We start from the raw sequence: 17,555 nt of genomic DNA on the forward strand, positions 1-17,555 counted from the left end.
TTTGCGCAAGAGCATCCATTCCAGTGTAGATGCTCTCTTGCGCAAGAAAGCTCTGATGGCCATTTTAGCCATAGGGCTTTCTTGCACAAGAAATTCATGTTGCCTGTCTAACTGGCCTTTTCTGGAAGAGCTCTTGCGCAAGAGGGCTTATTCCTGAGCGGGCGCATCAGAGTTCTGGCGCAAGAAGCCCTGATTTCATACGTTAGAATGTCAGTGTTCTTGTGCAAGAACTTGCTGCCACTGTAGACAGGCAGCAAGTTTTTGCGCAAAAGCAGCAAAAGATCGTGCCAATATAGACACAGCCATAGAAAGATAGAGAGCCAGCCACAGTGACTGAAGATCCAGGTGCCACTGTTCTAGCTTCCTGGATTATGAGAGTGCTTTTATAGTTCTCCAGAATTCTAAACTTCCTGGAGTTTTAGAAATTGCCAATTCAATAAAACCAGAGTAGTGGTACAACTGCAAGGTGACTTGACTAATGTGTGAATAAAGAGTTCTACGGAGGCAAAAGCCAGACAAGCATGGGTAAAGTCTGGTGATGTTCTAGGGGTGATAAGTAGAATTACAGAAAAAAGGCCATGTGGAAGGAAAAATGTTCAGGCTGAAAGATGCCACTAAGATGACATTTAAGTAGTGACAGATGACAGAATGAGAAGCAGTAGTCTCACAGTGGGGGAGATTTTGGTTGGACAGTAGTAAAAACTGCTTTGCTAGGAGAGTGGGGAAGCACTGGGTTGGGTTCCCTAGGGAGGGGGTGGAATCTCCAGCCCTAGAGGTTTTTAAATCCCAGCTTGACAAAGCCCTAGCTGGGTCGATTTAGTTGGGGTTGGGCCTGCTTTGAGCAGGGGATTGGACTTGATGACCTTCTTAGGTCTCTTCCAACCCGCTGAGTCTTATGATTCTCAGAATTCTGGCTTTGGTATCAAAGTTGAAATAATATGATAACTCTTTTGTACCAAGGAGAGAATTTTATTGAAGCAAGGATATAGGTTCTGATCCAGCTGCATACTGATAGGCAAGGTAGAGCAGCAAAGAATGAGGCCGGGCAGATACACAGTTGGGTGGCGTCTGCATAGAAGTAATTGTTTCACGTTGCAGCTATCTGTAAGGAAGAAAATGGGCTGAGTAGAAAAGTGGCAAAGGCCAGCAATATGGAGGCTCTTCCTGGCGGGAGATTATGTGACGTTTCTAATGAAAGCCGAGGAGGAGGAGCTAGAGGTATTAGTCAGATGAGAAAAGGAAATATGTCTTTCTTGATCAAGACAATCAGTGCTAAGTTAGTACTGGGAATGTAAAAATCTAAAAAAAAAATTAACCATGCAACCAATTAGAAATTATATCAGTTACACATTGCAGCCCTATGAAGAGTGTAACTGCTGCAGGTAACCCTCTTTCATCCCTATTTAGTACAGGAAGTCAGTTGCCTGAAGCAGAATGAGATGGATCACTGATTAGAAGCAGTACCAATAAGCACGTAAATGTGTCAGGTCTGTAGTAATCTACATGCCCAATTATACTTCAATATGTGTTATCACAAGAAGAGTCAATAACTTTAAACCAACATTAGTAGAGAAAGAGGAATATTCATATAGCTTGAGAGTTTAAATTTTGAAGAATAACTAAAAGTCAGTCCTCCTAGTCTTCTTGAGCAGATTTAATATCAGGAGTCCCAGAGTTTGACTATTTTTGTTTTAGAGTGTTTCTATGCCAGCAACGTAGGCTAGTGAGTGGGACCGCATGAGTGGCCCTCCTTCATCTCCGTGGACTGCAAGATAGTTGTAACCAAGACAGTCTCCCGGGATAGTGTAGTTTTGCTAACTGCACTTGTGTAATCTGAATTTATGGGGTACTGACTGAACTGAATCAGCGCTTTGATTGGATGCAGAGGGAGTACTTGGCTCTTATAGTCCATGTTATGTGCAATCAGCATGCACGTCACTTAATGTGCCTTTGCTTTACATGCGTGTCGCTTTGGTAATCCTGGTAGGGAAAAAAAACTGTGTGGACAGAAACCAACAGAATCTGACAACTCTGCACGTTGGCAATGGTGGTAAAATATCTCACAGGTCACACACAGAACCTCAGTGGACCACAGGTTGCCCACCTGTCTTTGTGGTGTCTGGCGGTTTACTTTAGGTATTGTCCCATCTTCTAACAATTTCTTGAACCCCATTACGTGGATGTAATCCAGGCCTTTCCACCTGATTTTAGTAACAAGCTGGCAGTGCTTAGATTTTAAAAGCTAATATTTAGTTGTCAGTAACTTGACTTTGACAGAATTCTGCATGCAAATCTTTCTCGCTCCCTCCAGAGCTCTGACCCCAGCCTATGAGCTGGACACGCATGTAACTGAGCTCCGCAAGCATCTGGCTTTGCTTCAGAATTACCATGTCCATGTTTTTTATTTTGAAATTCAAAGATCGGCACAATCTGCCTCAAAATGAGCTGGTCTGTTCTGGTGGATGAGCAAATATTTATTCTCCTTTCTCTGCTACTGATGCATTTCAGGGCAACTTGCTACCCAAGTGGAAGCAAATATAAATATCTGAGCTGGAAATCGAAACAGGATTCTCCTATATTGATAGCTTTTTAAATTCTTATTTATCTTGCAAAAAACGGGGGAGCATCTGCTCTCTGGGTACAAATATCTGAATACAGAGCTTGTGCTTACCTTGTATAATAGCTGATGACTCTGCTCTGTGCTCAGTTTCCTAGTCTTTCTACAACATATTATAAATATGCACTATGTGCATGGTTTTCAGTGGCTCTTACAATGTGGAGAACGGGGCAACCAGTCACCTCTGGCTTTCCTGAGAGAAGCCGTAAATTTATCTTACAAGTGGAAATGAAAACTGTTTTCAAGATGCATTGAAAATAATTTGCTAGTATTATGCATCCTTTCATTTCTTAATATTTTTCAGGTTTACAAGGCCAGAACATCTAGGAAGCAGTGCCAAAATCAAATGTAGTGGTTGCCATAGCTACCAGGAATCTACCAAACAACTCACTATGAAGAAATTACCCATTGTGGCCTGTTTTCATCTCAAAGTAAGTTCAGAAAAGGACAGGTGGATGAAAGAACATCGACTCTGCTCCAGGAGACGAGTTGGGTTTCTGTAGATCTCAGCTACCTGTAACTTTGTTTAAATTAATGTTACAATATATTACTTATAAGGACAGCTGGCTTGCGCAGTTAGATTTTGGTTTAAGGACATTATGATTATACGTATAATGCAGCCTTGCTCATTTGTCTCCGAGTGCCTTTCGAAATAGAATATTTCTGAGCCAAACAAAACCAAATCCCTAGTGGCACTTATTCCCCCTGTACAATAGAGCTACTACCCACAAGCCACATAGAATGAGAGTGACAACAAAAATACCCTACGCTTCAGCTGGAAGGATGCCAGAGGCACTCTGTGTTTTGAAAGGAAAGCATTCCGAAGTTATGGGGCCACAATGCAAAAGTTTCCTGTAACATTCTAACTGTTTGTCTCAAGATCAAACTGTGATGGCTTTTAGCATTTCAACCCACTATTGATGTCGGAATCTTTGATGGTGATCAGGGTTGGGCAGTAATTTTTGATTGGGTGGGTGGGGGGAACCTCAGCAAGATTTTGGTAAGCAGTCAAGGGCTGTACTTTTGTAGAGGAGAGATGCTGGGTCTAGGATGAAAGGTTGGGTACAGATAGGGTTGCCAGATGGTTTCAACAAAAATACCGGACACATTTGACATTACACCACAGTCCACATTACATCTTATTTAGAAAATACCGGCCATTTCTTTTTTCTCATTTATATTTTTTCAATTTGTTTCCTGAACAGAAAGCTAAAATACTGGACTGTCCGGTTCAAAACTGGACACCTGGCAACCCTAGGTGTAGCAGAGAGCTTGGGGTTGGGGGCTGGGATGCAGGAGAGGATGTGGGGCCTGAGAGTGAGTTTGGGTGAAGGAGGGGGTTGTGATCTGGGACAGGAGATTGGGGTGCAGGACTGGGGAGAGGGTATGGTTGTAGGAGAGGCGTATTGGCCTGGGGTAGGGATGTAGAAGGGAGTTCAGGGTCTGGGAGGGAGTTGTGAATTGGGAGAGGGGAATGCAAAGGGTTTGGGTGATGATCTGGGGTGAGGTGGGGGCTGAGATATCAGAGACAGGCTTTGGCCAGGAGGCACTTACCTACACTGCTTCCAGCCAGCAGCCTTGCAGGACCCCAAGGCAGGGGTTTCCAACTAATAGGAGCAGAGAGATTTTGCTAGAGGGTGGGAGCAGTGCATGAATCCTTCCCCTCCTCCAGGTGCCTGGAGCAGAGAACCCCAGGGAGCAGCCAGCCGCTTAAAGCAGTGTAGGGCTGCTCTGTGCATGAGGGTCTCGGTGGCTCATGGTCTGGACCCAGAGGCTTGGTGGGCTGGATGAGGTCCATAGGCTGATCTTGCCCATCTCAATGGTAGATGGTGTCATAGGTGGTCACTCAGCTGCTGTTTGTGACTTTAACTGTAAGCAGTATGACTGTGAAGGACAAGAAAGCAGGCAGTAAATGCAGGCCATGAACGTCTCTTACTTGTTTTCCTTAGCAAAGTTGAAAGAAGGTGAGACTGCTTCAGGGCAAGGCAGCGTGAGTGACAATATAAAAAAGAGGTTTTAGTACAGTTTAGCATTTGTGTAGCCGTGGTGATAGAAGGTTTTGAAAATAAGTGCTCTTTGGAAGCCATCTTGTCCTGTCTGGTAAAAGTTAAGATACAACATTTCATGCATCAAAGCACTGTACCAATACTGCTCAATCCCAATAGCTGTTGTAATGATAAATTACAAGGTATTTAATATGGTTTAACTAATTTCAATTTCTTCATAAAGGACATTTGTTCTTACAGTGTTGATAATGCAATCAGAAAGAGGATCAGAGAATCAAAAGGGCAGAAGTCTGAGTTTTTGACATCCTGTTCTCTGGCTAAGGGATTATGGCACTACCAAAAAAAGAATAATTAGCAAAGAGAGTAAATAGGACAGGAGTACTGAGAAATGGGGAAAGAGGTCTTCTTTAAATAGAAACTCATTCATCTCATTCTACTATTTTGTTCCTTTCTCCAATTCTATAGAAAGGGTGATGAAAGTATGACATGTTTCACAAATTCATCTCTCTTTTGGAGAAAGGAGTTGTTGTTTTTTAATTTTAGCTTCCATTTGTTCCTTATTTTGATTTAGTGCTTGTGTGCAGGGATAACACATGACAATGCCAGTCACTTGACTTCTTGCCTTGTTGATGTTAGTAGATTACATACACCAGTCAGATAGCAGAATCCTTAAAAGCATATCTGTCCATGATAGCATTTGTCTAATCACCAGTTTTACTGCAGATGTGTAACCTCTTTAAAACAGGGACAATGTTTGTATTGTGCCTATCACACACTGCACCTTACTGTTTGAGACTACAGTATAAACTTGCCCCCAATTAATAAGATTTTTCCCTAGGTGAGTCTCACCATTCTAAGTTGTATGTTTTGGTTTTCCCCCTTCCTGCCAGGAATTAGGAATTTCTTGGAAAATTTCTTAGCACTTACATATACTGATCTAATCAATACATGAAAGCTACCAGAAATATACTTAGTTTATTCACATCCTCATGTTGTTGTGTGCCCGTCTCTGTATTTCCCTTTCATCTCACCTTGCCCAACATGTAAGATATACAAGAAAAGGAAATCAGAGTCTGTTCTCTAAAAGGAACTTCCACTTTCTGTCTTCAGCGGTTTGAACACTCAGCCAAACTGAGGCGAAAGATCACTACGTATGTCTCCTTTCCGCTGGAGTTGGACATGACGCCATTTATGGCTTCCAGGTATGTACGGTGTTAAAAATCTCCCAGAGGGTAGATTAGTCTGGATACCAATCTTGCACATGCATGTTGTGAAGATGGATTATCCTTTGAGCCAGGGCTGTGACACAGTGTATATAACAGTGTAAATACAGATATACCTATGTAAATATGTCCGTGAAAGGGTTTGCATTGAGTTAACTAAATTCATTTTAAAACCAATTTTAGTTAAACCAATTCAGGCCATGTATTTAAAAAAGGTCTTATTCAGACTATTTAAAGTTTAGTTTTCTGCTAATGCCTATTTAACTTCAAAGGTAAATAATTAACAAGGACGTCCTTTGTTCAAAATGCTAGAGATCCCACATCGTGCCCTTGCCACTAAGTACGTTCTTCAGCGCAGTCAGGGAAGATCGGACTTAACATTCTGAATATTTTTAATGTTACAAAAATGTGCAGAAAATCTTCCTTGCCCTTTTTACATAAAGGCTTCCTCAGCCACTGTATACATGAATCAAAAACTATAAGCCCAATTAAAATACTGTTAACTAGGACTGTATCTGCTTTTAGCATTTTAGATAGTAAACATCTCCAGTCAATGTAAGACTAATTTTTTTTATTCAAATCTCAGTCACAAAAACAAAATCCTTATGGAAGGATTTTTACATAAAATTCAGTTAGTGAACTGAGATACTAAATTCCTATCAAGTATTCTACTTCGTGTCATTTCTAATTAAACTAGTACTACATAAATCACTGTTACATAAATCATAACTATACCAAAAGCCCAAAAATTACGCATCTCTTAAATTCAGGATCTATATTGGTACAGTTTTAATAACAATTTCAAAATTATTTACTGCAGACAAACGTAGTTATTTCTGCCAAGAAAGAGGGACAGTTCCAAGCCTCCACTAAATTGCCTGTGTGATATCAGAGGTTAGTTTATATCAATACATTCCAGAGTATTTGAGGCTTTCCTGCTAGTCTCTGGTTAGCCCTCTGTGGATAAAATAACTGGGTGCTGATGAAAGGTTTCAGGTATGAAGAAATATAGCTGCTATGACATCAGGATAATTTTTTTCTGGTAGCAGGGGGCTCTGTAATCAGAATTTCATCAACTTATGAAACCAGGAAGGTAATTCTATTGCTGTAATCAGAAACACAAAGTAAACTCACAAGTTAAAGGAATGGTGATGGATCCATAGGTGTTCGAAGTTAATGTAACTATATTTTGTTCAGAGTTAAGAAGCAAATTAATCTCCTCTTAAACTTAAAATGTGGGGATGGGAAGTTGTGACTTAAGCATGTGTGTGTTTACAGAATTGGGGCCTTAGGAGCAGAAATTGCATTCCTAGACAGCATTGCTGTGAGCACAAATATAGTATCTGTAATACCATAGTCAGCAGTCCTCTTTCGCCAATAAAGATCGTTGCACTTGCCCCTGGAGGTAGCATGCAGGCTCTCTGCCATGTACAACCCACTGCCTCCCTTTGGAAAGCCACTGCTTTGGAGTGATTGGATTCTTGTGTGTTTTTGTTACAGCAAAGAGAGCAGAATGAATGGACAGTACCAGCAGCCGACGGATAGTCTAAACAATGATAATAAGTAAGTGATGCCTTCCCGTACTCTCCTATTGGGCAAGGTGGCTGACTTTTGCAGTGTGATGTAGAATCTGCTCTATGTCCTGCAGTGCTCAAGCATTGCCATGTGTTACAGCACAGTAATTCCGTTTCGTGTCAGAATAAAGCTTATATTGCACCTTTACTTAGCTGTTCAGATCCCTGAGCAGCTAAGCTATTGCCTTGCTAGTATTAACACCAGCAGTAGTGCAGGGAAGGAGTTAAACGTCATTGGCAAAGGATGAAAGGGAATGCTTTTTCTTTAAACACTCCTCTGTTGATGACAACTGACTGGTGCAACTCACATTACTGGGGAAGTTCCAGAGGACTGGGAGTAAACACATGTTGTGCTAATATTAAAAAGGATAAATGGGAAAACCCAAGCAGATGTTATCCCTGTCACCCTAACATCAATCCCAGGTAAAAACATGGAATGGCTAATGCAGGACTAGGTTAATCAAGAATTTAAGGAAGCTAATGTAATTAATGTCAATTAACTAAGGATGTTAAATTTTGACTAATCAGCTAATCGAGTAGTCAATGGAATTTCCATTGATTAGTCGATAAGGGGTGGCTATTCTGGCTGCTCCTCTGGCTGCTCACTATTCTGACTGCTCCTCTGCCTTTTAAATGTAAGAGCTGCCCACGGGGCTTTTGCTACATTTCAAAGGCAGAGGCATAGCAGTCGAACCGGTGCAAGTGGGGACTGCTTCACACCATTTCCCGCTGCGCCTCTGCCTCTCCTGCCACAGCCCCAAGACCCCCCTGCAGAGATGTACTGGAGGGACCTGGCTTTTAAGCCAGCCCAGCCCCGGCTCCTGGTCCCTCCACCCTCTCGCTGTCTCTGATACAGAGGCAGTGGAGGAGGGGGAGAAGCGACTAGTTGACTGGTCACTTACATCCCTACAATTAACATAAGTTTACAGAAAATATATCTTATCAACCTAACTTCTTTATTGCTATTAAGGATGAGATGAGATTAAAAGCTTTGTTGGTAAAAGTAATAGCGACGATCTAAAATACTTACAGAAGTTTTAAGTCATTTGACTTGGTACTGTAAGCTACTTTCATTGTTGAATATGTGAATTATGAATTCACATTGTAGTTGGGATTGAGAGAATCCTACTGGTCATCCATAACCATATGGATCATCTAGTTAAGCACCATCACTCAGAATTCTATATTATAGTAGACTTTCTCCTCTGGGGTAATTTATAAAACAGGCTATATCTAATCACTGGTTAATTAGCCAAAATTACGGTTGATATTTCTGTGTCTACATACATAGCCAGATGCTTCCTAGCATTTTGATTAAGAAACTAGAATAAGGCACATCTTACGTGGATCAAAAACTGGTTGTTGATTGTAAATGGGGAACCATTGAGCTGATGTGTTTCTAGTAGGGTCCTGCAGGGATTAATAGCTGGCAGTACATTATTTAGTATTTTTTCAGTGACCTGGAAGGAATCATAAAATCCTCACTGATAAAGTTTGCAGGTGAGACAAAGATGGGGAAAGGGGTAACAATGAGGAGGACAAGTCACTAACACAGTGACCTGGATTGTATGGTAAGCTGGATGCAAACAAACAATATATTTTAGCACAGCTAAATGTAAATGTATATAATATTTAGGAACAAAGAATGTAAGCCAACTTACACAATAGAGGGATCTATCCTGGGAAGAAATGGATTGGAAAAATACTTGGGGCATTTTTGTGGGTGAACAGCTGTACATAAGCAGTCAGTGCAGAGTTGTGGCCAGAGGGGCTAAATACAATCTTTGGATTTCCACCGGGAAATATTGAATAGAATTAAGGAAATTCTATAACCTCTTTATCTGGCAGTTGTGTTGACCACTGCTAGAATACTGTCCGGCTCTAGTAGCCACAATTCAAAAAAGTTGTTGAGAAATTGGAGAGGAGTCAGAGAAGAACTGCAAGAATGATTGATTTCAATTATAAAACCTGCCTTATTTTGGTAGACTCCGAGCTCAGTCTCTTCAGTTTAACAAAGAGGTTCTGCAGTGGCTTGATCACACTCTGTAAATGTCTTCATGGGAAACAGAAATATAATAATAGAGAGCTCTTCAGTCTAGCAGACAAAATAAAATATAACAAGATCTAGTGGCTTGAAGTTGAAGCTTGACAAATTCAAATCAGAAATAAGGCCCACGTTTTTCACAGCAAGAGTAATTCATTATTGGAACAATTTACTAAAGACTGTACAAGATTCTCCGTTGCTGGAAATTTTTAACTGAAGATTGGATATTTTTCTAAAATAGGTCCTCTCAAGCAATCAGGAATTAATCCAAGCAGGTTTTATGGCCTGTGTTATACAGGTCCTACTGGGTGATCACAGTATCCTTTCTGGCTTCATAAGCCAAGTATCTATGAATGAATAATGTTAATCTACTTATTTAAAAAAATCCATTACTATTCAAATGTGAGCAAAGGTTCCTACTGTAAAACTGATAGTTGTAGTAAATCAGGCAGCTAGAGGCAATAGCAAGATGGTGGAGAGAAAAACCTGCCCCATCCCCAACTAGTATCAAGCCCTGGTGGAACAGAGATTAAATATGGTGTCCGTTCTTTATGCTCAAATACAGACAGTCACAAACTTCTACCCCACTAAGAAGGTCACATTTTTTTTCTTTTGATCCAAGAGTTCATTAACTATCTTTTCTCCACCAGGTATTCCTTGTTTGCAGTAGTTAATCACCAAGGAACCTTGGAGAGTGGGCACTATACCAGCTTCATCCGGCAACACAAGGACCAGTGGTTCAAATGTGATGATGCCATCATCACCAAGGCTAGCATTAAGGATGTACTAGACAGTGAAGGGTAGGTTGTGAACAAAAAGGATATGAGAAGAAAAGTGGGTGAGGGGCACGGCTTTATCATTAATAAAGGGCCACCTATTGGTGGGTGAACTTTATTTCTTTCAGTGATAAGATTTTCACCATATAGAACAATTTCTCTCCAGACTGATCACTTAGCAGTGCTTCAGAAAGCTAGTCTAACCTACTGGGAGTTTTTAAACTGGAGAAGACAAGTTAGCAGTGTGTTGTGCTGCTGTGCAAGATAATTAGTTTCTGGGATGTCCACCCACCTCCTGGCTAATCCAGTAGGCTGCGGTAATATCTATCTCATCATAATCCTCAGGGAGTAGCCTTGTTAGTGTGTAATTTTAAAAAAATGTAAGAAACAACAAATGGTTCAGTAGCACTTTAGGGACTAACAAAAAATTCAGTATCATGAGCTTTCATGGGCACAACCCACTTCTTCAGATGAGTGGAGCAAGAGGCACAGAGCAGCAGCACAGAAACCCAAAAATATAAACCAAAAAAAGAGGAGAAGGAAGTAAAAAAACACTATAGTCATGGACACAATAATTGACAGCATTTTTTTTCCTCCTCCCCTTCTCCTTTTTTTCTGCTTTATATATTGGCCTCTCTGTGCCTCTTGCTCTACTCATCTGAAAAAGTAGGGTTGTGCCCAGGAAAGCTCACGATATTGTGTATATTTTTTGTTAGTCTCTAAGATGCTAAGGATCACTCATAGTTTTCTAATGTTTTTCATCACAGTCCTGTTAGCCACAGGTATGGGTGTGTGATAGGCTTTTACACGTTACTTTCATTGTTGAATATGTGTATTATGAATTCACATTGTAGTTGGGATTGAGAGAATCCTACTGGTCATCCATAACCATATGGATCATCTAGTTAAGGACCATCACTCAGAATTCTATATTATAGTAGACTTTCTCCTCTGGGGTAATTTATAAAACAGGCTATATCTAATCACTGGTTAATTAGCCAAAATTACGATTGATATTTCTGTGTCTACATACATAACCAGATGCTTCCTAGCACAGTGTATCTGGTATCCACCCTTTTTCTTCCATTAGTTTGCGGCACCCACTTATTGCATCTAGTCTTACATTGGATTGAAAGCTGGGCAGGGTCTCTGCTTGGTACATGTTTGTACAAAGTCAAGTCCAGTGGGGCCGTGATCCTGGTTTGACCTCTGTGTGCTAGTGTCCTACAAGTGCTAGATACTGATACAAGGAAGAATGTGTGTGTGTTGTTGAGAACTGCCCTTTGACCCTTCACTCTTGGGGAGCAGTAGGCTTGGAAAGCAACTCACGGCCCTCTCTGCTTCTTTTGTCATGGTTTTTTTTTCTTAGTCCCCTGTACTTCCCTATTAGAAATACTTCATAGAAGAAAAGTTCATTCTAAAAAAAAAAAAAAAAATGAGCCGGGGGAGGGGGCTAGTTTTTTGTTGTACATGTCATCTGCCATTTCTTCCTCTTATTTTTGAGTCTTTCTGGACTCATTTCCCCCTTATTTATTCTCTTTTGGTTCTGTTCATTCCAGAAGTATAATGACTGAGATGCTAAGGCCAGCCTCAAACTCTTCTTCACATCACCCCATGTTGTATATTATTGGCACCCAGGTGTGCAGGGTCTCTGGGACTTGAAAGGGCACAAACAGGACAGGTGCTCTATCTGTTTTCCTCCCTTCACTTAGTCCCTCACACATCAGGAAGGCCACTTCAAACTCCTGCCAGTGGAAGGGGTTCGTAGGGTGCTCTCCGACTGATCAGACAGTACATTGATATAAGCCATCTAGGTCCCTAGCGAGAACCTCATGGTGCAAAAGTCTTGAGAACCTACTGTTAGCACCTTGCCTAGGTGAGAAGTGTGAGCAACTGAAGAAAAGCAAGAAAACATTGAGAAGCACAAAAAAGCAGGAGGGTAAAAGAGGCAGTTATATAGAAGCACAGATTATATCACACTTGTCTGGCACCATCCATGGTCCAGCATGATTTTAGTTAGCCCGATGTCCACTTCTCATGGGTGTGACCAAATTTCCCATGGTCCCATAAAGTTGATTTATAGCCACCAGTTGTGGCTCTGAGTTCTGTGCTGTTAACTAGCATTAATTTACCCCAAAATGTCTTCTGAGAGCCCCATTAGCAGTGGAAGTATTGGTAATGCTGCTAGACAATATTGTTTTCTTTTGGACTGACAAATTCCTTGGTTTGGCACCTAAGGGTGCCACACCAGAGAGGTTCAATCTGTAATACTTTTAATTAATTGTTTTAACTTGGTATATAAGTACAGGCAGTCCCCGGGTTACATACAAGATAGGAACTGTTTGTTCTTAAGTTGAATCTGTATGTAAGTCGGAACTGGCATCCAGATTCAGTCGCTGCTGAAACTGACCAGCGGCTGACTACAGGAAGCCCGAGGCAGAGTTGCTCTGCCCCGGGCTTCCTGGAATCAGCCGCAGATCAGTTTCAACAGGCTGAATCTGGACGCCAGTTCTTACATACAGATTCAACTTAAGAACCCCAGGCATCCCCAAGTCAGCTACTGCTGAAACTGATCAGCGGCTGATTCCAGGAAGCCCGGGGCAGAACAACTCTGCTTCGGGCTTCCTGTAGTCAGCGCTGGTCAGTTTCAGCAGCGGCTGACTTGGGGACGCCTGAGGCAGAGCAGCTTGGGTGCTGCTGGGTTGCTCCAATAGCGCCGCTCCTCGGCGCTACTAGACCAATCCAGCAGCACCCAAGCTGCTCTGCCCCAGGCGTCCCCAAGTCAGCCGCTGCTGAAACTGACCAGCAGTGGCTGAATCAGGATGCCTGGGGCAGAGCAGCTGGGGTGCTGCCGGGTTGGTCCAGTAGCACCCAGAGCGGTGCTACGGGACCAACCGGCAGTGCCCCAGGTGCTGTACCACAGGCGTCCAGAGCAAAGCCACGGAGCACGGGGGCAGCGGGACAGCCCAGACGCGCCGCGGCTGTCCTGCTGCCCGCGTGCTCCGCGCCTTTGCTCCGTCTCCCTGGTCTGCTGGTCTCCAGCAGACCAGGTAGACGGGGAGCAAAGCCTCTGAGGACGCCGGCAGCGGGACAGCCGCGGGGCGTCTGGGCTGTCCGCTACCGGCGTCCTCCGAGGCTTTGCTCCCTGTCTCCCTGGTCTGCTGGTCTCCAGCAGACCAGGGAGACGCGGAGCAAACCCCGTTTGTAACTGCGGAAAAAGTCGGATCCGCGTAACTCGGGGACTGCCTGTACTGCCATTCTAGACCAGACCAGTGGTCCATCTAGCATGGTATCCTGTCTGTAAGAGCAGGCAGTGCCACATGTTTCAGGAGGAATGCACAGAATAGGGCAATTTTGAGAGCTATCCACCTCATCTTTTGCTTCTAGCAAATCAGGGGTTTAGGGTCGTTCCAAGCATGAGGTTACATCCCCAGACCATCTTGCCTAATAGCCATAGATGGACTTATGCTCCATGAACGTATCTAGGTTTTTGTTTTCTGAACTTTATAGCATCCATGGCAATGAATTCTATATGTTAATTGTTCATTGTGTGGAAAAAAGTACTACCCCTTGTTTCCCTGTTGCTTGTTAATTTCATCAGGCGGACCCTCTTTTCCCCCTGTCCCGGTTTTTATATTGCAGGAAAGAGGAGATAACTCTTCTCTATTCACTTTTTCCACACCTTTCATTATTTTATAGGCCTCTATCATATCCCCCCTTAATGATGTAATTCAAATTTGTAATTCCACATTAATCACATCCCTCAAATGTGCACTGCGGATGCTACGTAGAGCCGTTATTTCTGCAAGATTCACATGTTTGTCATTTGACAAGCAGCAGGGATTGGGTTCTGTTTCAAGAAAAAATCATTTAAAATCTGCAGTCGCCTCCATTCTGGCATTTCCAGCCATGGGTTTCTGCTGGAAAGATCAAATCTGTTCTCTTCTAGTTTTAATTATACCTGACATTTCCTTTGATTGCTGCAGAAGTGCAGGCAGCTCAGTTTGGAATTTTTAATAGGTTTTCCTGTTTTCCTTTTCTGCTCTTCGTCCTGGCAATGTGCATCTCTTCTACAATATTTGACTTTTCATTGTAAATTATTTTAATTATTGCAACAAAAAGGTCAGTAGAGCAGAAGAGTTTATTTTCCTTCAGTAGGAAACAAGTAGCATTTGCGGAGGCAGTTGCCAATGGAAGGGGAGAGGAGGTGGTTTATAGCATTCCAGTGGCTTTTCCAGCTGAGTAAAATACAGCACCGGCTGACTGTGAGGGAAGTCCTGTCCATTTTCTCCTTGTTCAGATAAATGATGGCTCTGACTGGACCTCTCTACCTGTGGAAGGAGAGGGACAATTCCCTTGGAGTAGGGAAATGCAAGACGATAATCATTCTGTAGCACCTCATAATCTGGAGATTTCAAAAGTGCTTTTCACGGTCATCCTAGGAAACTAGTACACTTACCTGAATTCTCTCAGTTTCAAAGAAAAATAGCACTAATAGTCAGAAGAACATAAGAATGGCCATACTGGGTCAGACCAACAGTCCATCTAGCCCGGTATCCTGTCTGCCGACAGTGGCCAATACCAGATGCCCCAGAGAGAGGGAACACAGCAGGTAATCATCATGTGACCCCTCCCCTGACACCCATTTCCAGACAAACAGAGGCTCGGGACATCATTCCTATCCATCCTGGCTAATAGCCATTGATGGACCTAATCTCCATGAATTTATCAGGCTCTTTTTTTGAACCCTGTTAAAATCCCAGCCTTTACCACATCCTCTGGCAAGGAGTTCCAGAGGCTGACTCTGTGCTGAGTGAAGAAAAACTTCCTTTTGTTTGTTTTAAACTCTGCTGCCTATTACTTCAATTTGTTGACCTCTAGTTCTTATATTGTGGGAATAAGTAAATAACTTTTTCTTATTCACCTTTTTTTAATTAATGCAACAAAAAGGTTGCACACCACACCAGTCAAGATTTTATAGTTCTCTATCATATCCCCCCTCAGTCTTCTCTTGTCTAAGCTGAAAAGTCCAAGTCTTTTTAATCTCTCTTCATTTGGAACCCATTCCAAACCGCTAATAATTTTTGTTGCTCTTTTCTGATCCTTTTTCCATGCCAATATATCTTTTTTTTGAGATGAGGCGACCACATCTGTACACAGTATTCAAGATGTGGGCATACCATGGTTTTATAGAGAGGCAATAAGATATTTTCTGTCTTATTTTCTATCCCTTTTTTAATGATTCCTAACATTCTATTTGCTTTTTGACTGCCGCTGCACACCAAGTGGATGTTTTCAGAGAACTATCCACAGTGACTCCAAGATCTCTCTCTTGAGTAGTTGTAGCCAAATTAGTCCCCATCATATTGTATGTATAGTTGGGATTATTTTTTCCAATGTGCATTGCTTTACATTTATCAACATTAAATTTCATTTGCCATTTTGTTGCCCAGTCACTTAATTCGGTAAGATCTTTTTGAAGCTCTTCACAGTCTGACCCTTGTACTTGTTTTTATCGTGGCTGGATTGGCATTTAGGATCACAAATCTGTAAAGTGCAGCTTGAGGTTAAAGTAGTGTTATGTCTTCCTTTTTGCAGATATTTGCTGTTCTATCACAAACAGTTCCTGGAATACGAGTAGCCTTATCCAGCAGCTTGTCCGATAAATGAAAGGAAGAAAATAAGCAAGCCTTCTGAAATGACACACAAACCTACCTGAAATGAAAAGACCCATTAAACAACTAGCACTGAGCTGTAACAGGACCTACTTGACACTGGCTCACAGCCTGGCGGAGTAAGAAATGAACAATGCCCTACGTGTATGCAGTCCCGCAAGGACAGAAAGGGGGGGAAAAAGAGGCTACAGTCAGTCACGTAAGAGCAGAAATATAAAATGAGGCATGTTCTGGGTGGGGGAAATGGGAGCAGAGGAGTCCGGGCACTGGTACATCTCCTGTGTTCCTCTGAAAAAGTGTGTGGGAAGGCAAGGGGGTGTGCCATCATCTCCATAAAGCATCTTCTCCATTGGTGCTTCAGCTCCAACTGACCAATCATATAACAGTTATTAAAAATCCAAGCCCATTTTTGATGCATATGGGTCTGAAAGCAGTAAAGTGGAGGAGGCGGGGATGACGCAACTAAAGGACTTTGCAAGTATCTTTTTATTTGTGAATTTTAGTTATTAAATAAATACAGTATGAAACTATTAGGCTCTTTTTTTCGACAAAAGTAAAAGAAATCCTGGATTGTGGAACTGAAGCTACAGTACTGAGACAGGTTTTCAAGCATGCCTTCTGCACAGGTGGTAATCTGCCATCAGACTCCTCATCAAAGCATCTGCACAGATTCTTTTCTGTTTGAGCCCTTTGTTTTGTTTTGTTTTGTTTTTCTATAAATAGCTATTTTCTTAATTTTTTTCCTTTTTTTCCCTTTTTTTCACGAGAATGAAATTCATAAATGGAATCATCAGTAAAATGAATGAATTGGCGTGTTTATACTGTAAAAGTGGTCTTGGTTCTTTTTTTAAAAAAATGTTGTCAATAAGTTTGATTTCTTAAACTCACCGGTTTTGTTGTTTGATGCTGGTTTTGTGTCTTTCCCCAGTTCTGCCAAGCCCCCTCAAAACGAGAGAGCATTTGGCAGAATGTTGGTATTGAAAATCTGCCATCTGCTAGCCATGGCTGCTGCTGGGTGCAATATGGAGGCATAGATGTGCAGCTATTGAGTACTTCTGCAGTATGCTAAGCTTTAAAGTAAACAAAGCATTTTCCTGGTATGTGCTATGCTTTTATTGGTCCCATGTCTCCTCCCACATTTGTTAACTCCTTACAGACTCCCCTCCCCTTTGGAATCCCATCCTTATTTATGTCCTTAACTCTTTGCAGCCGGTGTGCAGGCTGGCTTCTGTTTTGTCACAAATATATTTCTGTTCCCTTCCCCTCTGTTAAGAGCAGCCCATTTGCCTGTCTAGACACTGGCTGTAACTCGGCATGCTCTGTATGTTTTATTCCCAGGAAGCAAGGCTATAGATTGAATTTCAGTCCACGGGAAGGGGTTTATTCACCTCTTAGCCCCTCAGAAAGCAGAGCTCAAAAAGGAAAAAAAATGGTTTTTCAGTTGCTACTGCTTCTTACTCATGAAGAATTTGCAAATGTTAGTCTATTAGCCATTGTATTTTTTTGTGTAAGGGTCACACTGAGAAGGTCGTCTGTTTCTGCATCCATGCTTAAGCGGTCCTGCTTTGATTGTAGTAGCAAATATTCTCCTTTCCAGAGGCTGGGTCAGGACTGGAGGGTGAAATTTAAAAAGGGTTCGA

At 42.0% G+C, this 17,555-nt stretch overlaps 1 protein-coding gene across 3 annotated transcripts in view; it reads left to right on the forward strand.

Moving 5' to 3' along the window:
- The window catches only part of USP22 (ubiquitin specific peptidase 22), a 205,709-nt gene extending 189,264 nt beyond the window's left edge, over positions 1–16,445 (forward strand). For all 3 annotated transcript variants that reach the window (XM_075899711.1, XM_075899712.1, XM_014575259.3), the window contains 5 exons: positions 2,922–3,048; positions 5,734–5,825; positions 7,347–7,409; positions 10,115–10,264; positions 15,839–16,445. In XM_075899711.1, coding sequence (XP_075755826.1) covers positions 2,922–3,048; positions 5,734–5,825; positions 7,347–7,409; positions 10,115–10,264; positions 15,839–15,881 — 475 coding nt within the window. In that variant the 3' untranslated portion in view covers positions 15,882–16,445. The remainder of the gene's footprint in view (positions 1–2,921; positions 3,049–5,733; positions 5,826–7,346; positions 7,410–10,114; positions 10,265–15,838) is intronic.
- Positions 16,446–17,555: the final 1,110 nt, after the last annotated feature.

Source organism: Pelodiscus sinensis, chromosome 16, assembly GCF_049634645.1.
Source record: "Pelodiscus sinensis isolate JC-2024 chromosome 16, ASM4963464v1, whole genome shotgun sequence".
In the NCBI taxonomy this organism is placed as follows: Eukaryota; Metazoa; Chordata; order Testudines; family Trionychidae; genus Pelodiscus; species Pelodiscus sinensis.